This window comes from Phyllostomus discolor, chromosome 1, assembly GCF_004126475.2.
Source record: "Phyllostomus discolor isolate MPI-MPIP mPhyDis1 chromosome 1, mPhyDis1.pri.v3, whole genome shotgun sequence".
Taxonomy (NCBI): Eukaryota; Metazoa; Chordata; class Mammalia; order Chiroptera; family Phyllostomidae; genus Phyllostomus; species Phyllostomus discolor.
Genome location: NC_040903.2, coordinates 181,821,796 through 181,844,988, shown reverse-complemented (window position 1 = coordinate 181,844,988; position 23,193 = coordinate 181,821,796). Strand labels below are relative to the sequence as shown.

At 44.6% G+C, this 23,193-nt stretch overlaps 1 protein-coding gene across 2 annotated transcripts in view; it reads right to left on the bottom strand.

The window, feature by feature from the left end:
* Positions 1-23,193, bottom strand: part of SAMD4A (sterile alpha motif domain containing 4A) — a 205,091-nt gene that overhangs the window by 46,802 nt on the left and 135,096 nt on the right. The window contains exon 4 of one of the 2 annotated variants that reach the window (XM_028507348.2): positions 4,017-4,280. The exons of the other annotated variant lie outside the window; for it this stretch is intronic. Within the exon in view, the coding sequence (XP_028363149.1) occupies positions 4,017-4,280 (264 nt within the window). The remainder of the gene's footprint in view (positions 1-4,016; positions 4,281-23,193) is intronic. 2 annotated transcript variants of the gene reach the window in all.

The window sequence follows — 23,193 nt, the reverse complement described above, 5'->3', positions numbered from 1 at the left end:
CTACTGCGGCAGGAACCATCTCTTTCACTTCCGTCTCCCCAGCAGCTAGTCCAAAGCCTCTCTCATCAAGTGCTCAAAAAGGTCAACTGGCGTGAATGAGGACAAAGATGAAACCTGTTGATCAATCTTCCTTCCCTCCTCTCTGTCCCCATACAACATGGCCACATGACCCAGCAACAGCTCCGGCCTTCTCATAAGTCTTCATTGTTAGGTTTCTGCATTTCTGAGGACACGATGTCAATATGAGGACAAAAGTGTTTATTCTACCAATGGACTTTGCTCTCATATTTTCTCTTCTCTCTAGGGAATTATGGAAATGTCTTTGCATGCCCCTCTTGGCTGCTGTGCGCGAGAGAAGAGGTGAGAGAGCGGGCCCTCCTCACGCGATGCTGAGGGCAAGGCAGATAGTGTGACTGAGTACAGACGCAGAGTCTGGAATTGTTCCCCTGGGTAAGTCACGGTGAAATTTTCGCAAAGAACAAGGACAACTGAATTTAGAAACCACAACCAGCATATTTAGTCCAAACATGTATAAGCAGTAGTACCCCCTCGCCCAAGGAATGTTAAAGGGGGAAACTTTCACATTCCCATTCAGAACCTCACTTCTGTCCCTCAGTTTCTAGTTCGGTAGCTGATCCCACTCTTCCCGTGGCCTGGGATATTCCTCTGAGGTCCCTGCCCCAAGGTCCAGCTGCTCTGTGCTTCGGAGCTGACTTAAACCTTCAGGACGGGTATTTACTAAAAAAGGAAAAACAAATCAAAGCAGGCAGATGATGCTGACCCTCGGAGAGCAGAGCTGGTCTACTTGGGAGAGAACTCAGTGAGAATCCCCGACAGGGAGTGCTGACGTGGAGACAAAAAAAGGCCAAGATCGATGTTTGTGAGAAAAGAAAAAGAGCAAGAATGCTGGGCCGTGAGCTTCATTTCACACTTTTGACCCAAGAGGCACATTCCTGAGGGACAATTCATAGCCAAATCTAGCTACTCTGTCTAGATGAAAAGGAAGAAATGGATGAACACAGTGTTTCAGCAAGGTATGCACAGCTGTTGGCAAGAACGATGAATTCACACTAAATTAAACTCAATTATGGTGACTTTTTATTCTTTTCCCAAGGTGCGGGGTGAGGGCTGACATGCATCCCCTGGAGATTTGGAACAGCTCCAGATTCTACTATGGATTCCTTGTTGTCCTCGTAAACGGGGAGTTTTTAAGTTAGGAAAACAGCAATCAGATGATGGCGTCCCGAGGTGGACCGGCACACTGCATAAAAGGGCCGGCAGTCCTGCCAAAGGGCCTGGTCACGAGAAAGAAAGAGATGTGGATCGGAGAGGAGGTGCTGGCTCTTTTTAAAAGCCCTTCACTGGATTTCATATGTCATTTCTCAGAAAGTATGAATTAATTTGGAGATTTAAGCCAGCATCTGCTCTTGGACAGGGCACTCAAATGACACAGTCCTGGGACAGGCTTGTCAAGGCTGCTTCTCTGGCACTCTGCTGGGGGTCATCTGAGTGGGGGCCACCCCAAGAAGACAAACACGTCAATGCAGCACTGGGGGCAGGTCCCCAAGGGTCACAGACACTGGCCCCTGACTCTGGGATGCTGCCGTTTCCGGGCATGGGCGTTTCCGCCCTGTGGCCCATCAGCAGAGCAGCGAGTACCCCTCTCTGACAAACAGCATCCTTCAGTGTCTCTCTCGCTCCTTCCTTCCAATATGTCTTGCCCTTTCATTGGCTGAGGGCTTTATACTTTAAATCCCAGTCCAATTAATTCTTTGGGAGAAGAACGGTTTAGTGGGTCAGCAGGAGGTGGACACACAGAGAAGAGAGTCATCCAGTCACCAAATTGCCCGTTTTCTGGACACACTGCTCAGGCCGATAAAGAAAGTTGTGGATATACGATCTTGTCTGCATCATTTTCTAATAGAAGAAGCTCTGAGGAGACAACTCTCATCAATTCTAAAGGAAGGAATCAAAGAAACTCATCCAGTATACAGGACATTCCTTGAATACTGGAATATTTTGGCTTTTAGTCTAAAGGAGGGATAGGGCATTTATTCAATATTTCTTTCATTTCTCTTTAAAAATGCTCTGTCTACTCATTTCTCACTTCAGAACGTCAAATTGCTGCCAGCGCACATTTGCCCACTTTGAGAGAATATCTAAGGTGTGCAAAAGGCTCCAAAAAAAAAAAAAGAAAAGAAAAGAAAAGAAAAGAACAAAGAAAGAAAAACAGAAAAGAGGAGAAGTAAAAGGAAGAAAGGAAGAAAACAAACCTCCTATAACCAGAGCAGTGGAACGAACATTCCTCCCTGGGAGAGGTCTGCATCCTGGTGAACGGCCTCCTCGCTGGACCTTCCTTACCCTTCAGCACAAAGGCCGAGGCCTCCTTCCCACAGTTACCAGTTAGGACCACACATACAATTTCCTGGAAGCAGGCCACCCAGACACCCCACTGAGCCTGGAAAGAAGCCAGTCCGGGGCACTGGCTGACTCTGCCTCCCTTGGTCCCTCAGGTACTTCCACGCCCAGTGGCAGATACCCTGCTGGCTTACCTAAAGCATAGCTGGGCCTCACCTTCTACCCATCACCTGGGGCTCAGCTGCCTGAGCACATAACCATGTCGCATAAACTCAGAAATGAATTTTGCTAAGTCTCCAAAATTATGACACATTTCCCCAAAAACTGTGAGAGAAAAGGAAGACACACATCCCCTTCATACCAAAATGAGCCATTGTTTTTGCTGCCTGCAAACACCTTTAAAGACCCATTGGTGTCACCAGAGGAAGTCACCAGGACACATCCCACTTGCTCTGGGCACCCAGTGCAGGACCCAGGGGTTGGGGGTGGGACAGGGAGGACACAGGCCTGAGCAGCTTGAGAGGGCAGGGCAAGGCCTGCCCGGGGAAGTGGCTTCACGTCGGCTTCACTCCACTTCCAGCCTGCTGCTCTCTCACAGTCGGCACCTTTCTGGGCGGTGTGGGCGTCCTCTGTGCCAGGCTCCCGTGGCAGGGAGGGGACTTGGGACAGAGCCTCCTATGTAAACACTGACCCTTTTCAAGGGAAAGAACAGAAACAGCAGAACCTCAGGACTGTTAATGCCAGCAAAGAGGGTGCTGTCGGAGCCTCTCCCAGCACCAGAGCTCCAGAAACATGACTGGTTATTGTTTCCCCTCTCAAATTGTTATTAGTGTGTCTCTGATGAGCATCTTTCCCTAAGGACTTCCCAGCCCTTGAATAACTGGCGTCTAAAAATACAGAACACACGAATCCTCTTTGAATCTATCAAGGGTAATTTGGAAATCTCTGTCTCCTGATGAGTATCTTTAGAACAGGGTAGATTTACAGGGCAATGTAGGAACATTTATTTATGCGGCACAAAAAGCCTTTATCATCTGTATGCAAACCTGTTATCAGGCTTAAAACACTGTCAGATATTCCCAGTGGTATTTTCATATCTCTTCAACAGATGCAGAGAAGAGGGTTGAAAGGTTTCTTTGGATATCAAAGGAAAAGGGAAAGAGAGAGGAAGCACTACTACAGTTCTGCATTAAGAAAGGTTTAAAAAAAGATCCTGTGGTTTGTTTTGCTAAATTATTGACGGTTCCCTGGCCACGGCAACACACGGCCAATGAGGGAGAAGGCTGGAGCGGCTCAGCATCTTTACAAACAGGGCCGACTGAGGAGCGTACGTGCAAACAGTAGATCCTGCAGCGGTGGCTGTGGCTCATTTGACTGTCTCGAGTCAGTGCATTAAAAAAGTAAATTAATTAAACAGGGTGTTGGCCTCTCTTGCTCTAGTTCTCACTTCCCAGGTTTGGCAGGGAGCCCTGGAAGGGGAACCCGAGCCCTCTCCTCCAGGGTCAACCCTGGAGCTCTGCAGCAGATAGGTCCAGTGCATGGGCCTGGGGTGGGAGGTGGGCTCCCTCTCTCTCGCTGACTCCCTCTCTTTTTACCCTTCTGACTCCAGATAAAGGGAGGGACTCTGTTTCCCGGTGGTTTCTCATCCAGTCACTCACCTTTCATACCACTACCTTCTTCTTGGAATGTGTTACGAGCAGTGGTCTGATCTTCTAAGTGTTCACTCCCACCACTTCCTGAAGAGGCTACACTGCTTTGTGGAGACAGGGGGGCATGATCGGATGGGAGGCACTGGGGTCCTCTAGCTCGCAAGTCCTCATGAGACATCCATCCATGTCCTAGAGGCTGGTTTGGCACATTCATGGGTGGGGTAAGGGACACAGATCGTTTCAAAGGGCTGTGGTGTGCCTGGCCTGAGAGAACTGGAAAAAAAAAATAAAATGAAATAGGTTATTCCCCCCCCTTTACCCTGGGCCACAGAAGAACCCACAATACCCCTGAGAGATCCACTAGCTGTCTCACAATGCTATCGGTGGTCACAGAGCGTGACTACAGGCCTGGCCCGGTCCTTCCCTTTGGGCTGGATTAAAAGGATCCTGTCTGGACCTCTTGGTGGGTTGGGTTTCTCCAAGGAGGCTACACCTATAGCTCCCACATACGTGACCTTAGGCTTTGTGTGTTGGGAGCTGGTTTTAGTCCTAACGCTAGAAATCAGGATTCCTGGCAGCAGGCCCATAAATCAGGAGAGAGTTGACAGCCTGGCGAAGTGGCCATCTGCCAAAGGTGAAAAAAAACGTGCTGGACAATTTTTTCAAACTCGGAAAAACTGACATTACCCATGTCATCAGGGTGGACTTCCTGACCAGGAGGGGATCCCTGCTGGACTGAACTGGAAGGAGGTGGACTAGTCCTTCCAACCAGGAACTGGGGGGACTATCACCTCTGAAGGGGGCGCAGGCTCAGCGAGGGCCCCAATTCTAACACGGATCCCAGGGAACGGAACACTGGCAGCTGTGTGTGAAAGGGTCGATTCTTCCCCATGGTTCCACAGGTTAATGCCAAACTTTATATTGAAAACACTTCCAGGTAACAAGGCTTTCATTCAGAAGCCGGTGGGGTGCTCGCGGTAAGCTGGGAACGGTTTTCAGCAGCATGTTCAGCCCTTCCGCACAGTGGGCAACATCTGCGTGGCCCCCTCTTTTAATTTCTTTTCCAGAAAACTAGGAAAAAAGCAACAAAACTCACATAACTAGCCAAATTAAATTGAGGTCATTCAAGGGAGGGATTTAACCAAAATCAACGCCGAGGGAGCCGGCGTTGCCCTTGGTTGGTTTTTCTGGGTGTGTAAAGTGACAACTTTACAAAAGAAGTCTATTCATAACATTCTCTCTGCACTGGCTCCTGACAGGTCCAGTGTGCTTTGACTGCGGCAGGAGTAACATGGAACTGAGCCACATGCGTTTTTAAACATTTTTCAGGGAAGCCAGTAAATTCCACCTCAGGCTCTGTCCGCTCCAGCGAGGTGTTTGCTCACCCAAGTCCGGACGAGCGCGTCTCTGCTGGCGTGAATATTTCTGTGGTTTTTGGGAAGCAAACCTGATGTCCCTGTGTAGGAAGGTCTGCTTTCTGTTAAACTGCATTTCTGGTGGGGCAGTACCCCCACATACAGGTTGGGCAGCAGGTTACCTTGCTCCACTTAAAAAGATGAACACCAGAGCCAAGAAAGGCTGGGTGTCGTCAGGAGGTGTGTTTAGGGCAGTAATGGTGCAGGTTGGCTGCTTGAGATCAGCCGATATTAACCAGGCCCTCAGAGCAATGGGCTCACATCTCTATTGGTCAATGTTTCCATTCGGTTCATGTGGCCAGAAGGGCAGCCTTGTGTAGGAAAGGGTATGAACAGAAGATCTAGAAACTTCTTTATTAACCACCCCCCCAAAAAAAGAGGGGGGAGGGGAAAAGGTGCTGCCAAATTTAATACTTGTAATCTGAAAAACTTCTAATTTGGGTAGAATCTATCAAAGGCAAGGAATTATCATCTAACTTAAAAATATGCAAAGGGAACATTCAAAAAATTTTTTGATCCTAACAGGCCGAAACAGCTTGTATTTTCACTAAACAAAGTCGGGAAGACACAATTTTAAAAGGCTCCCTGGAAAATGCATTGCTACTTGGTTGGATCAGAATTAGCAAGAGAAAAAGGGGAGAAAAAGTAGGAAAAGAAAAAAATAAATAAAAAGGAAGCAGCAGCAAAAATGAAGAGAGAAGCCAATAGGAAGAAAAGCCAGACATCCAGAAAATCCATTTCATGCCTGTCTAAGTATTTATATAAACTTGGGTGGACTTTTTTAGGGCTACCCAAGTGCTGGAACATTTCAGCTTAGGCGTCTTTGCTCTCTGCTCCCTCTGCAGCAATTTCAGAATATCTGGTGAATGCTCTGAATGGTGCCAGCCAGGTGTGTGCCCCAGTCAGGTGTGGCCCAACTGGGCATGGGGGTTCCCCTTCATAGCCAGGACTGGAGTGAGCCTAAAGCCACAGAAATGGGCCTTGCAGCCGGGGAGAGAGACGCAGCTGGGAGCTGGTGAAACCCTTTGCACCTGGGCTGGTTAGAAGTGATAACTGAATCCATGGCCCCGGGTGGTAACACTGCTAAGGTCCTTTGGATGCTATGAACAATACCACCACGTGTACACGGTGACTGAATGCCATTATTGGATGGAGCCAATTTGCTTCTTTCCATCTAAAGTTTTCTTAAGGTCCTTGCCCCGCCAACCCTCACCCCTGCCTATTGACGGACTTCCTAGGGGAAGCTGTGAATATCCAAGGAACCCACTGGATTCTCAGAATGGGACTAAGTGTTTGCCTAATTGAACGGGATTTATAGGCATTTATTCATTGAAATCTATACCCATTTCCTCACACATTCCTGAGTTTGACGGAAGTCACAGGGGATATGGTATGAACTTGGCCTCTGTCTCTAATAAAAGATCAATTATACCTCAGGTCCCAGGGCCTTTTCCCGGTGACTTTCTACTAAAGGTCCCCCTCTCTGTCTAAATCATAAAGACCCCCACAGCTGGCACCAAACTCAGAAATGTCCCCTCAGCATCAACCTCCCACAGCAACCAAGGAAACTGTCTCACACTCAACTTGTGATCTTCGGAGGGGGCTGTGGGTTTCGAGCATCATGCTGGGCAAATGCCTGATTTCTTTAAAGAGAACCGAGGTCCCAAGACAATCTAGGTTTGTCTACCTGTGGGAAGGAAGCTGAAGCAGGTGACAGGTGACCTGCCAACAGGCCCACTTTGGGGTGAAGACAAATCTTCAGCTAGAGCTGACAGTGACCTTGAAGCCAATTGCAATGTTGCGTTGTGTGCTGGAGTAGTTTGTTTGGCGTAAAGTGCACGAAGTGGCAGAGGGAGCACTGGATGCCACGGCAGGAAGATTGCACAACAGCAGACCACAGGCTTGTGGGACTACAGAGGTGGCCAGTGGCACGGGCTCAAGGGTTGCCTCACTGCTCCACATCTACTGTTTTTTAACCAAAAGAACTCTTCTGAAGTGGTGACAACAGAGGGCTAACTGATAATCAGGCAAAAATAAATAAACAAATTCCCTGTCCTAGGAGAAGGGAGAGAGAGTGAAGAGACACCTCTGAGCAGCTTTTCCGTGCTGCGTTAGCCGCCCCAGGATGACTACGGGGGGGGGGGGCGGGGGGGCAGACCTTTTGAATGTTCCCGCGTGCGGACTGCCCTGCAGCTGACAGAGGCAGCGCTGCATTCCGATCTAAGCTGCTCCAAAGTCATAGTCTAACAAGCAGAATTAAGTCCACTTGAAAAAAAAATCTCAGTGTAGACTAGTAATCAACAAGTTCCAGTAGAGCCGAGGTCCTATGTTCGCACTCCGTTCGTGGCTTTATATAACGATAAGAGTGAAGGGGCAGCGTGGGTCAGGGCGGATTCATCAGATTGAAAACCATTCTCAACGCCACTCAGGGAACAAAATCGTGCCTCTTTTGCTCTGGAAAAACCAAAGCTGAAACTTCACATCATGTACAGTATGGATCCAAGATTCCTTCTATTTTTAGAAATCTCTACAAGAAATTTTAGGTATGTATATGTGTATGTACACATATGCATGCACTTGTGTATATGTCAGCAGAATACTGTAATTTTGGGGACACTTATAAATTCAAATGAACCAAAAAGAAATGATAACTGATGAATCAGTCTAACTTAAATATGAAAAAGCAGCTAAAAATGATGAGTGATGTGAGCACAGAGGGTCTTATAACCTGGCAGCGAGGTCCGCCACGCCATGGGGCCAGCCAACTTCTCCAACCTCCTCAGGCCTTACAAGTTCTCTTTTATCTTTGAGCATCTTTAATGTGACTCCTTTCAACGCCTTTTTTGAGGAAAATCTGATACCTGGTTCTGGATTCTGTTAAGTAAAATTTCTTGAGAGCCTGGAAATCTATTTATTTCCCATTTTCTCTGACCGCCTTTGACTTCTGTCTCGATTTGTAATTAGTGAAATAAGATTTAGGGAACAGCTTTTCAGGATACTTAGAGCTCTTTTAAGAAAATTAGGCAGAACTACTTTTCCCTGACTTCTGAGATGACAAAGACCAGGGTTGGGGGAAAGAGGATGGCTTGGGAAAGCGGCCCAACGCTCCCCTTGGCTCACTGTCGGGCTCAGTGCTGCACCTCACTGTGAAGGTGGGGAGTGGTCCCCAAAGCAAACAGTCCAGATAACCGAAGCTGGAGTCTCACACCAAACTCTACCCTAGCAAACTTTAACGGAGGTCTTTTAACGACACATTACATATTTTTCTGCTCTCTTTAAATTCATACATTGAATGCAACTTATGCTTTAAAAATTATTGTTATGAGCCCTGGCTGGTGTGGCTCAGTGGATTGAGTGCTGGCCTGACAACCAAAAAGTTGCCATTTTGATTCCCAGTCAGGGCACAAGCCTGGGTTGCTGGCCAGGTCCCAAGTTGCGGGTGCGTGAGAGGCAACCAATCCATGTATCTCCTGCACATTGATGTTTCTCTCCTTCTCTTTCTCCTCCCCTCCCTTCTTTCTAAAAATAAGTAAAAATAAAATCTTAAGAAATTATTGTTATGAGCATAGATTCATACCACTTTAGAACTGGAAGCCCCCTGAAAGACAACATAATTCAGGAATTCCCAGGTTGTGAGCTGTGGGCCACTGGGTTGTAGAAGAGCTGAGGACCCTTATGTGTGCCCAGCCTTGTTAGCAGATAAAATACTGTGCTATCAATGGTTTTTACATGTATGCAAAGGCTGTTAGAATTAATGAAATATACATTTAATGTTGCTAAATTTATACCACTTTCTGTCATTTTTAATTGGCAGATTCAGAGTCCACTCATTGTGCAATGAGACTACAGTTGTTTTGTTTGTTAAAAGTTGAGTCTTGAACTCAGTGAACAAGTAGAGATGACTGCTGCTCTGCTGTCCCCGCTGAGTGAGGCTTCCATAGGCAATAGCGGCGCCCCCAGGACCTCATGGGCTTAAAGTTCTCTGTACCCCTTTCAGGGTTGTCCTATTTCCTCAAATCCAGTCAGCCATTACTTGTCATTGTTACTGCTGGGCACTTCTAGCTGTTTCCAGGTTTAGCATTTTGTTGTAGACTCTAGAGCCTAGACTGTTGAAGCTGACTTTTATTTTTTTAAATAAGGACATTAAGTGTTCCCATACTTCTAACGGCATCCTCTTTCATCGAACCAATAGCCTGTGTTCCCAACCCGTGCTTGGTATCCACACCCTCATGAGGACCTTATGAACTCAGCCACATAGATGTCGTTTGAAACTTTGACCGTTTTCTTCCTAAGCTAGTCTCCCCATTTCCAACTTGACAAGCTGTTCCCATAGGAAAACCAGTGCTCTGTTCATTTTTCAAATTCTAGGTGCTCAGGTGATAGGACTCAATCCAATTGCTAGCACAACTGAGCTTTTAAAAAAGAGATTCTAATTTAGAGATTTTAGAATGTAGCATTTGTATATGATTTTAAAATGTTACTTAGAATTTCTTTCCTGAATTACAAGGTCCTGGCCACTTCTCTACGCTGGCGATACACACTGTGTGTGTCAGTGTGCTAAGAACAAACACAGGGAATATTCTACCTGTGTGTTGCTAATGGTGTATTTTAACAGTATTTTCTAGACCTACTCCCTAAAGAAATTCAGAAGTACCAGAGAACCTTTACTGAGCACACCCATCTAAGGGCTCACGACATATCATTCGTATGTTTTGCTGCAGGATAAAGTTGGATACTCATCAAGTTTAAAGGAGAAAAAGCTCAACCCATTGCCAGCTGCAAAACAGCAGCTACTGTGTCACAGCTATTGAGAGAGTGTTTCTGCCTGTGCCCTGAGGTTCAGGCCTGCTCATCCAGCTCCTTTCGGGTGTCAGCCCAAGAATTCTTCTGAGAGCACCGATTTCAGGGCATTGCAGGAACTGCTACTAAAGGCTTTCCATGTTCAAAGAGTAGAGTTCTGCTAATACCACTTGTATGAATACTTCAGGCATTTGCTTTACAAAAAAAAAAAAGCTGACATTTTAGCAAGGCTCAGTGGTGAAACGATATTAGACCCCGACTCCTCTTCTTTGGTCGGTTTTGTGGTACCACAACCAATAATCTGAGGCCCTGTGGTAGGAATCTTTGGGGGAGAAAAGATTAATAGGAGTGCAAGAACACATTTAAAAAGAAAACACAACCAGAGTATTTGATCAGTGACATCATGCAATAAAAGACAAAATAACACCAGTCACATTTATGGCCAAGTACAGATTTGTGTAAGGGGGGAGAAGAAGAGTATTAATTACTAAGGTTAAAATGAACATGCTCTGCCCTCATCGCTTCAGGGGACAGATTAAAAGCAAATCTGGAAGGTTATATGCCTCAACTCTGCATGCGTGCTCTCTGCTTCTGGTCCAAAGGTTTGGAAAACCAGTGCTCACAACATCTGGACACCAGAAGACGAGTTCCCCCACACAGCTTCGGACTCCACCTCATTCTGGGGGGAGAAGAGAGAACATGCTACAAAGCCAGGATGCGGTCGGTGGATGGGGTGTTCCCGACAAGCCCAAGAGGAAGCCACACACTCTCTGGGAAGAGAAAGTGTAGACTTGCTTGTGCAACAAAGCAAAACAAACGGAGACTCTGGAAGAGAAGAAAGCCGCAAAGAACAGCACAGCAAGGTTGGCAAATACACACAGCTTTCCCCATTAAATCTCATCTCCATACAGGATCGAAGTGAAAGCCTGTGGTGCCGGGAAAAGCACCTGAGAGGCTTTTCCAATAACCTGAGTCCTTGTCATTGGTGTCAGTTCTTATTACTCCCTGGGCAGCTTAGCCTTGGGGCAGAGCAAAGATGTACACTTCTGCCTTCCCATTATCACCGAAACATTTGGGCTTTTAAGAAGCAAATTAGAATGTTTCTGGCAGACTTTTATAGCTGCATTAATCTTTGGTACATTTCATTTGTCCTCTCTTGTCAGTTTCTATAATGGCAAAACTGGGTGTCATCCCGTAGAAAGCCTATTTTAGATAACTTCTGTTTAATGCCATTATTTATGAAATAAATTAGACAAGAAGCCTATATATATATATATATATATATATATATATATATTTATACATTTTATAGAAAACAGCAGAATTTGACTCACAGATTTAACTTCAAATCAAGCAGTCCTAAAAGGAAACTGCCCAAATTCTCTCATTCCATTCTATCAGACCCAATGACATCAACCGTGGAAGTAATTCAACACCACTGAAGCAGCTGTTTAACCAATCCAAGGAACCGCGGGATCAACCCAGCCATTTCTACAGTTCCTGTACATTGGGCAAACCTCGTACTTTCCTGCATTATGTTTCTTTTCATGTATACAGTTATATCTACATGTACTTAACCCTTAGGTTTGTCCATGGAATTTCTACCCACATCGAGAGTGAACAGACATCCAGAAATGAGCTTAGACAAAGCTGCAGAATTGGAATCATTTTGTTTATGATACCAAGTCAAGAAAACCATTGAGTCAAGCAAGTGGCCAGGAGTGGATTGAAGTGTGCATGTCCTTGGTCATTTTCCAACTTATCTGAAAAACACTGCAGTCACTGTGTTTAAGGAAGAGAGATGGTGGAGAAACTCAAAAAGACAGGTGTTTGATGACAAAACTTCCCTCCTTTCTAAAGAGATAACTCTCAAATTGTAACGAGATAACACTCAAATTGTAACTTGTGATCTCAGCTCAGGTGCCTGTCCAGGAAGTGCTTCTTAGGTTTACAAAAGCGCAATGGCCACCTGTGTTTCACAACATCCGGGCTGCTCACTGAGCGTGAACACCAGCAGAGCAATCCAAGTGAGGAACTGAAAACAGCCAGGGTTTCATGAGTGGCCAACCGAGCCCCGCTTGGAGCGCCGGTCTAAAGGCCATGGCTAGAGCCACTGAACAAATCATCAGCATATTCTTTTACATCTTGACACCACTAGCAACTCTTGTCCAGAGGAGAAGTGGACCAACCACTTAAAAGGGGCTAACAAAGAATATTTTAAAGGTTTGTCTACTAACTCCCATCTTGAGCTGAAATCCAGGCCGAGTCTTCACAGACTTAGGAGCTTGAAGCTTCCCAGATGAGAGGGCAAAGTGGCTCTTAAATGCAACGGCACTGAGGAGGCAGGGACTGGCGTCATTAGAGGATGCATGAATCCTACTGCCGTCAGGGTCTCCACTTAGCACCTGCCACAGGCATGACGGGTGCCGGGATTGCTCTGAGCATGAGACTCTGAACCTTTGCCTTGATCAAGCACCATTCTTTTTTTCTTTTCTTTCTGGTGTTAAGGAAGGGTTACAACTAATTGGAGATGTATTATGTAGTCCTAATTCTCAACTTTGTTCCTTGATAGAAGAACGAGAACTAGAGATTCTCAGCACGGTGGCTAGAAGTCCAATTTACTGATGAGTGAATTGATTCTTGTTTTCATTAAAGCATTTGATCTAAATGTCAACTCTAACAATACACATTAATGATCATTGAAAAAAACCATAATTTGAGTTTACATTGCTAATTAGATGATTTTTTGTTGTTGTTAGTTAAGAGAAACCGGATGGTTTAGGGTCTCCTGGCTTCTTAATTATATCTGATTGAATCACCGTGTGATTTAAGACAGGCTATTGAGGCTTCGCACACCCCAATTCCCGCTTTCTCTTCAACTTCAGCCTCTTCTCAAATTCTAAACTGTCACAACCTGACCCCATGGGTGTTGGAACACAGTGAGATTGGTCTGTGTTTGTAAAATTGATTTACTATGGCCTGTAATTACACATAACGATTTGAATGTTTGACTTGGCACTGCATTTTTCATTTAAACCATACTGTTCTTCTCTACCCCAGAGAAACGGCATTTACGTAATTGCTCTCAACTCATCTACTTGGGTATTATAAATCAGTCCTGGAATAAAAGACTTCCAGAGACACTGCAAGCATGAGGTTCTTGGCATAATTCAGCCCCCAGGACTGGTCTAGTTTAGGAACAGGCTTGAACAGGCGTGACTTTGTTATGGGATGTGAGACGGCAGGGCTATCAGGAGCCTTTGGATTCCAGCAGCAAAGAGAACAGGCTGTTGGATGATCAGGAGGACTGGGCTGAGCTCACAAGGCCAGCTCAGATCCACAGGTCGGCACCCTCGACTCCTCATCCACTTCTGGACCCTCCGTCACCTGTCATGCAAACTGTAGAGTCTGCTCTACAGTCTGTAGAGTGTGTTCCTCTGTAACATGTCGTCTATGCCCTTGATCCTCATTATTCACACAGTCCGTGTTTGCAAATTCACCTCTTTGCTAAAATGTGTTCATAACCTCAAAATCAATCAATACTCATGGCATTTTCACGGTTATTCATGGGCATATTGAAAGTGGCAAAAAACCTGAGTCCCTGATGCACATGTTCCTCGCTGAGGTTGAACAGACTTTGGCCTGCCTTCCTATTTTAGCTCTCATGCTATAAGCAAGTGTCCTTTTTGAGGTCTTTTTAGTGCCCCAATGTCTAACTTTGGTGTTTTTTGTTGGTGATTCTCCTGTTTAAAGGGGCATAGTGTTGCCCTGACCAGTTGGCTCAGTTGGTTGGGGGTTGTTCCATAAGGTGCTGGTTTGATTCCCAGTCAGGGCACATGCCTGGGTTGCAGGTTTGGTCCCCAAATGGAGCAGCAACCTATTGATGATTTCTCTAACACTGATATTTCTCTCCCTCTCTTTCTTCCTCCCTTCTCCTCTCTCTAAAAACAAATAAATAAAATCTTTAAAAAAATGGCATAGTGCTGAGGTGCTCCCTAGTGTTCCTACGTGCAACGAGACTGTAATGTGCTTTACGGGGAAAATGGATGTGTTAGATGAGCTTTGTTAATGCATGAGTTATAGTTCTATTGGCTCTGAGTTCAATGTTAATGAATCTGTATATGTGTGTGTGCACGCGCATGTGCGTATTTAAACAGAAACACACATAAAACAAAGCTATGAATTAATGGGTTGATGAAAATGTTGTGAGTCTTGCAGGAACCTAACCCTATATCTTCCCTAGGAGCCATGATTAAGTGTTTGCAAATTTAGTGTTCAAAGTAACTTTATAGAACATAATTATTGCAAATAAGAGGATTGGATAGATAGATAGATAGATAGATACAAACTCTTCATTCCACCTCCCATCGTGTGATATTTTGTCACATTTGCCATATTTTCGTCTTAGGCCTAGTAGTTCTCAACCTTGCCTGCATGTCCAACCTCCTTGGAGGCTTTAAAAACATCCTGATGCACAGGCCTCCTCCTAGACTAAGTAATTGGAAAGCCCTGTAGTAGGGTTGAACATCTGCAATTTTAGCTGCACCTGGGTTGTCTTAATGGCTAGCAAGGGCTGAGCACTGCCGCCTTAGGCTATCTTCAGTGTTCCTCCCAACTCTGTCCCACATCCTGGACATCGTAAGCCTCCCCAGGTTGGCTGCTACTTCTTCCTGGCCTTAGTAACATACCCCCAAGATTAGAGGCAATCGTATTTTCTTTTCAAGTGGCTTTTAATAGACAATACACAAATCATTGCTTCTCTCACCCATAGCTTGTTTGCTTTGGGTTCACACGCAGAATTTTGCTTACACTCTGCAGTCCAGGATTTTATCACTCTTGCCCTGACCTCCTGGCCAAAATAAATGATATTTTGGTCCCAGAATTCCAACCCACACAATAGCTAGGTGGAAATTTCTAAAGACTCCCTAGACAAATGTTTGGACATTTGGGAAGTGATATCTAACTTCTTGCTTTAGCCACTCACTCTTGCTAAGTGGGAAGAGTGAGTCAGGGGTCGGCCCAGGCCCTCTCTCGCCATGAATTGACTTCAGCATATTTTCTTAGCCTGGAAACTCAGTTGGTGAGAGCATAACTGATTCACAAACAGCAAAAACTTATGCTTTAGATCCATGGACCAGCAGCATTCATTGTCATCATCTGGGAGCTTGTTAGAAAGTCTGGGTTCTCAGGCCTCACCCCAGATCTACTGAGTCAGGATCTGCATTTTAAGATCCCAGGAAATTTGTGTGCACATTCAAGGCTAAGAGCACTGGCTACATACCCAGCTCTGACTTGCTGGCTGGACACTTGTTCTCTAGATGTTGGGGAAGGCATCAACCACAACAAAAGCATCCTACTGAAGTGAGAAGAATTTGGGATTTGGGTTGGAAGTCCTCTAACCTTTCAGTGCCTCAATTTTCCTCACTAGTAGATATCAAAGGCCACATCAAGAGACTGGGGAAAATATAAAATTATTTAATGTTGTAAACATGTTTTGTGAACTGTAAAGGGCTATAGAAATATTAGTCATTAGTTGTCAAAGTAAGTATAACCCAATATAAAACAACACTGCCAATGGGAAAATCAACTCAAAGTACTAGCCAATCTAAGGACATTCACGGGGTATATCCAGTGTATTATGTGTGGTGGGAAAAATATCTCTGTTCACCTGATAGTGTTTCCCAGGTTTACAAGGGATGCATTTCCCACCATGCTCTGTCACACCAGGTCAGTGCCTTCCGCACTCTATCAGGACCCTTATCTACACTGACCACTCTCTTCCGCCCCCATGAGAGTAATCTTCCTTTGACTCAGGCTCTACCTGCTCTTTCCTGCCCCCGATTTTAAGCGCTCACACTGCATTTCTATTTTCTGAAGGGCCAGGGTGTGCACAGTGCCTTCTTTTCCATTAAATTTCAGTGCTCAGAAACATCTCACGGTGCCTTCTTTTTGTCCTGACATTGGTAAGCACTGGCAGCCCAAAGTCCTTATTGCAGATTCTAAGTACCTCCACTATAATTAGAAATTTAAGTTAAGAACCTATTATGTGGGTGGGTGACATTGGGTTCTTCACATGGAAAGTAAGGAGTTGGAATAGATCTTTCATTTGTTCGTTCATTCATTCATTCATTCATTCGTCAGACATTTGTTAAGTGCCCACGATGTGCCAAGCTCTAAAAGCTAAGGGCACAATGTTAAAAAAGCCATTACAGCCCAATGGATGATCTTTCAGCCACTCCCTGAGCCAATCTTCTGTGATGTTATTTATTAGCATCTTTATGCAGTGCCATTCCTATCTGGACAAGATATTTCCCCACATTATTTATTTCTCCATATTTTTTTAAGAGCCTGCCTTGTAACACCAATAGAACAGCCAGCCAGGGTGTCGGGGTGAAGGAGCTGCCAGCTGCTCACCGCAGGCTAGATTCTGGAGAAGGGAAGGCACTAAATTAGATCATTCCTCCCCCTTCCTGGCTCAGCCCAGTGCTCTCATTTCTCCTTCACATTTTAGGCTCTCATGAAACTGTAAGTGAGTGACTGAATGCTCTCTCTCCTTATTCTGTCTCCTTCTTCAACCGCTCAGGGCTGGGGATACTATACTGCTGTTTCCCCAAATGCAACCCAAAAGACCCATCCTTCAGGACCACCTTTCCTGGTCCTTCGTCCTCTGAAGAGGAGGCCATGTGAGACTAAGCACAACATCCCGTTACCATTTGCCAATATCAGGTACTTGGCCAAAAAGATCTGCATGTTGCTCCATATAATTCTCATCTAATGTCTACTAGAGTAGGGTCTCTCATTATTCTCTTCGCCCCCTCCCCCCAACACACACACATTTCACAGACGGGGCTGAGGTACAGAGAGTAAGGGACTTGTCGAAGATCAGACAGCTGGGAAGGCGCAATAGAGAGCCAGGTTCAAAGTCTAAGGTTCTTTGACTTTCAAGCTTGTGCTCTTAAACCCAGTACCACATGGCTTTTTGTGACAGAAAGAACTCCGGGCTTAGACTTTCAGCCCCTGATACTGGAATCTCAATATCCAAAACCCTAAGCAAGTCCATTGGCACCTCAGGGTCTCAGTGTACTTGTGTGGAAACCAGTTAAAACGGCAGTAGTACCTCTTCTGCCTACCTCCCAGGGTTGCTGTGGGGTCACATGCTGCCTGCATCATCTACCCACCCACCCAATTTTGCTAAGCATTGCCCTCCCCTGGGCATACTCTGGGCACTAGCAAGGATGATGAAGACCCACTAAGATGATGTATAAAAGCTACTTTTGAAGTGAAAACATGTGAGTTGTTACCATCTTACAGAAAGAGTTTAGGCTAACCTCCTTATTCATTCCCTTAGTCAACAACGAGCATCTCTATGCACAGGGCATTGTGCTAGACACTAGGGCTACAGATGCCAAGAGGAGCATAATAAAAGACAAGACTTCACAGATGCAAACAGTATCTTCCATCATTTATTAAGCCATCACCTTGTATCATTTAGAAGAACACAGCAGTTGGGAGCTGTAAGGCAGTGTTAATATTCTAAGTAACACTTTGCATGAAGGTGAAGAATTGCTCAAGGAAATAAAAAATTTAGGTGATTTTAATTTGTTACAGTATCTCAAGGACTGATATGAGCTTTTGAGGAGGTGGGAATGCACCAGGACTGAGATGCCTCTCTGAATCCTGGCCCTGCATGTCAGGATGACAGTATTGGGGAAATACATGAAAGTCTAAAAAGCTCCTCTCTCTTGCTTCTGTGGTAAACATGCATGCTGCTTCCTTGCGAGCTGGCTATGCCATGCAATAATTTTAAATCTGTGGCTCTGGGCAGCAGGAAGATCCTCTGTAATTGAGTTTGAAATCACCTGCTCAACCACATGGAAAGCCTCTCTTTCCCACTTGGGCTTTCCCCAGATGGCTCCCAAAGCTGAGGGTTTTGGTCCTGTGTGGGTGTTCCGAGGACAGAATCAGGCAAGCATCTGCATGAAAAGCCAAATCAGAATCTTTTCATTTTCAATTAAATGATGGAGGAGCAGTAGACTTAAGGGAAACAACCAGCCTTTTTTTCCCTCTTCCTTCAAGAATGTAAGATAATCATTTGATGTTTCCCCACATGAAAAGCTGTGCTTCGAGAATGGTTCCTCCTGAAATGAGCACTGACTCACCAGGTGCTCAGTGGGTTGGGCAGTGAGCTTTACATTCCTGAGTAGAGCCCTCAAGAGAACTGGCAGAGAGCAATGCCAGTGTTTTACTGAGAAGCAGTACATAGATGTTGCTGTTGTTTAGGTGCCCGATGAAGTTGGTCCTGATGGAATTTTAATGATGGTGCCACATTCCTGGGCTCTGCCTCCAAAAATGTTATTTTCGGAAGACTGGAGGGTATAACACTGCAATTTGTTCCCCTCATTTACTTGCTCCCTAATTATCTCAGAGCTCCAGAACTTTAAAGCTGGAAGGGACTTTAGAAACATGATTTAGGAATCATCTCATCCACCCACATTGCCATTTTATTAGTTAAGGAATGAGAGACCTAGAGAGAGGTAGCAATTGCCAAAGCTGACTCAATGAAATTGATACTGAAGCTAAGACTACAACCTCAGTGTTTTTCGTCTTCATAAATCATGTTATGTCAATGACCACTGGTCTTCATATTAATGCCATTGACAGGGAGGGGTAAAATTATAGATCTGTGATAATATAAAACAGATAATCCCTCATTAAACACCAGAGTAATACATTGCAGGACCTAAATGTTGATGCTGATAGGTTAGTACAACAGTGTAAACCGTGTAACTGTCAGGAAAAGTTCCATCTTGAAGAGGGATTTGTAGGGGAAGTAAAGATATTTCTGATACTCCCCACTAAAGATATTGGTGTAAGAGACAGATTTATCCCCATTTAAAATCAATGCTATCAGTAGCATAAAGTTTCATTTCACTACCTACTCCTCAAAGATTGAAAAAATTAAGATAAAATAGTTATTTATCAAGCTATAGACATTGTACAAAGAGATCTACATTAGATGTCATTCATTCATTTATTTGCTCAACAAACGTTTCTCGAACATCTAACAATATACTAGGCAGTGTTTTGGACAACAAGAAGACAAAACCATATCCTTGACCTCTTGGAATTTCTATTCAAGTGGGGAGTCAGATAATAAACAATCAAATTAAAAAAGACTTCCAATTTATGCATATGTTACTCTGTTCCTTCAGGAAACTCACTAAAATGACAGCAAAGACATAAACCCATAAGGAAAAGGATGCAGGGAAGAGATGACAGGAGATGACAGTGGGTATCAGCGGACCACTGAAATCAACAAAACCTTGAAAACTGGAAAACAGAAGGACATGGGATAACTAAGTAGGTCACAGAGAGGTAATGTGTCTGTCCACGGCTGGGGGAATCATGCCAGTTCACACTGCAGAAGTTCATGAGAAGTTCAGGACTCAGAGACCAGGTACCTCTGAAGGCAGAGGTACAGGGAGGGGCCCAAAATAGGAGGCTTGGTAGAAAGTGTGTCTAAGGTACAGGGAGAGCCTGGGATTCTCTCTCCCACTCCGTAAAACCAGGTGAGTCTCACCTCAGCACCTTTCTCATAACAGTCCTCAGAAGCCTGGAAACCAAGCCTCTGTCTTCCAGGAGGAGACAAGGACTCCTGTAGGGGAGATGGGTAAGCCACGAAAAAAAGAATTAAAGCTGGTGATATGTGTAAGTCCCCAGCCGACAGCCAGGCCTGGTCCCTACCTAATCTCCCTGTGATGAAATTCACACACACAAGGTTCCAGGGCCTTCTTCTGAAATGAAAGAACATGTGCTTGAGAAACAGTGTCCAAAACAAACAGAAAAAAACAAAAAACAAAGGGAGCAGAAAAGACTCCAAAAATCAATTGAACATGAAACAAGAACAGAATGCAATACAAAAAGGATCATTCAAAGGATAAGAAAGAACTCTTGCAATTAGAAGATATCACAGCAGAGATTAAAAAGTATATAGTATGTTTGGAAGATAAAGTTACAGAAGCCACCTCTGAAGTAGAACAAAAAGACTGAAAGGAGGAGAGAAAAAGTTAAGGAAATGAGAGGATCAATAGAAAAGAGCTATTATATAACTAAAAGGAGTTTCTGGAAGAGAAAAGACAGAGGACAAATGAGTAGAAATTATGTTTAAAATTTGAGAAAATCACCAAGAACTGAAGGACTACACGTTTTTGAGGAGGAGAGCTAGCTTGAGGGCAACAGGAGCCAGCAGGAGTCGAAAGACAGGAGACAGGAAGGACGTCTTCAATGAAAGATCGTATTTAGGCCCAGATGGGACTTTTAAAATCAGTCATGGATGGTGTTATTGCTCCCTTTTAATATGAGGAAATCAAGGCTGAGAAAGGTTAAGGTGTTTCTCTATGGTTGCACAGCTAGTAATCAGTGGGACTCAAACCTAGGTTGGTATAACGCCAAAGCATGTGCTCTGAACTGCAACCTGGTATTACCTGAGACTTTTCTAGACTGATTCTGCCATCAACTATATTAGTGACTCTGCCAGATCTGTGTTACCAGCACATGTACTTGAATTAGCCAGAGCATAACAAAAGAGCAAATGTCGAGAAGTACGGGGTCAATTACACAACACTCCCTTCAATCCAAGAACCTGGGCCGCGCCCATTGCTAGATTTGGGAGGTGGATTGGAGTTGGTATAATTCTGGAGAGTCAAACATATGTTTGAACTACAGAACTCAAGGAAAAGCAAACATCTCCAGCAACAAAGACGCCGACTCCACTCTGTGATGGGCTTAGAGACAGGATTCTCAGTGGAATCCTCGTGTCCATCACAGACCTGTCTGAGGTAGAAATTTCACTGAAGTTCCAATTGGATAGACTTGGCATTGGGATTCTATAGAGTCTTCCGGTTGAAGGTAAACCTAGGTATTAAGCAGGTTTCCTCTAGCATTCCAACAGCTCAGCCAAAGGTCCGTTCAGATCTTTGCTAGTCTGGGTGATTCCAAGGGGCTGAGTCTAAGCTAATTGATTAAAAAGAGGGAGAGGCAGAGGGGAAAGATGTTCCTCGGCATCCTCCTTTCCCAAAGGTTGGATTCTTAAGTGATCTATACCATTAAATGCTTCCTTCTCTCAGTCCATACCACTGAGGGTGGCATAGTGGGCTCACGGGGCCGACATCTCCGGAAGTAAACCACTCACCCAGCATGATGAAGTGCCAGCAGAAAGCAATCTCCTGGGTCAAAGAACTTCAGCAGCCTTTTTTGCTTGAGTCACACCAGTTTGAGAGTTTGACCCTGAGTGTATAAAGCTTCTTGCTCCTAGGCCATTACAGTGGCAGCCAAAAATGAAAGGCCTTGGCTAAGGACAGGAATATATCTTTTTTCTTGGCCACTTTGTGGCTACTTTTCAATGTGAAGACCCAAGAAGTAAACATGAAATTGTCTACTTGCTCTGTCCTTTAAGAAAAAGTCCTTATTTCTTGCGTTGACCTTTCTAAAAAGTTTGTTCATGCAACTGTGAAAGGATGGAAGGCAGCACAATGCAGATGTGTGGACACGAATAAGGAGGTGGCCATAAACGTGTGACCCTGGTGCTGAGCAATCCCAGTCAAGCTTTCAAGAGTTTTTCTCTGAGCAACTGCTTCCCCAGCACCCCATAATTAGCCTGCTCTCTGGACTGCATGCAGATGGAGTGGCTGGGGGACAGGAGAAAGAGAACAACTCCAGAAGCAAAAATTATGCAGCTGTCTAGCAAGAGAGGGAAGATCACTGACAGAAAATTGGGAAAAGAAATAGGACCATATGAAGCTTTAAATTCTTTTTCACAAATCTCATAGGACTGAAGAGAAAGCCTCAAGCAACACAGCTACCTTCTCTGAGTACTAACAATACTCATTCCTGAACAGCAGTGAGCTATGCAACAAGGCTTACCTTGAACTTAGGACCTGCAGCTCAAATCCAGGCTTAGGGACTGGCCGGTCTCAGTCACACTGGTGCCCCCAGAACTGAAGCTGAGAGACTCTTGGGAATCAAAAACTCTCAGACTTTGAAGTGAAGCAAACAATGCTTTGAGATTCCAGGTCAATTTGGAGTTTCATTGACAGAAGTAAACAGACAGACAAAATGTAGACACTTTTACCCCAAGATGCCATTATTGTACCTTTAGTGAGCTCTGGCATTTAGAATAATAAACACTGAGTTGGGATATTAAGATTATCTTGCTAAACCCAGTAGAGTTAATAACAATATCACAGGCACAGAATAATTGCTTGGAAAATGATGAACACATGTGAATAATTCCCTTTCTCACAACCTATTTCTCTGAGGCCTAACGACTACTCCAAAATTCTTCCAACTTTCCAAGCTTGCTGCAGTCTGGAGCGTCCTCCCAGCACGCCCAGTGGATGCAGACTCAGGCATCATTCCAGCCAAGCCCTCACGTCAACGACTCTTTTTTTGCTGCATGCTCTCTCTCTAGCTCCTGAAAACATTCAGAAAGGCTTCACTCTGCATTCACACACTCAGTCTGCGGTGGGAATCAGAGCTGCCCCCTGCCCTGCCCACCCAAAGCCATATAAACGTGACTTGTCCAACACAGCAAACCAAAACCAAGAAAGTCACCTAAAGAAGTCCAATTTACCAAGCAGAGAACTCTTCTACATATGGCAAAATAAAATCACCTGATGAAATCCTTCCAATGTTTGTTATTTTAAAATACTTTGTAGGTTAACTTTGCTAGAGAATCTCAGGAGCTGAGGCCCTTAACCTGATTGCAAAGAGTTCTCACCAGTGAAGACTGTTTAAAAACCAAGACAATTTATATCCCAAATTATACCTTTAGTCAATGGAAAAAATTCATTCAAAAAGATAATTTTTCTGTTTTTTCTTTCTTTCTATTTAATTTTTATTGTATTTTTCCATTACCATTTAGTCCCCTTATACCCCCTCCCCCCAGCAATCACCACACTGTTGTCCATGTC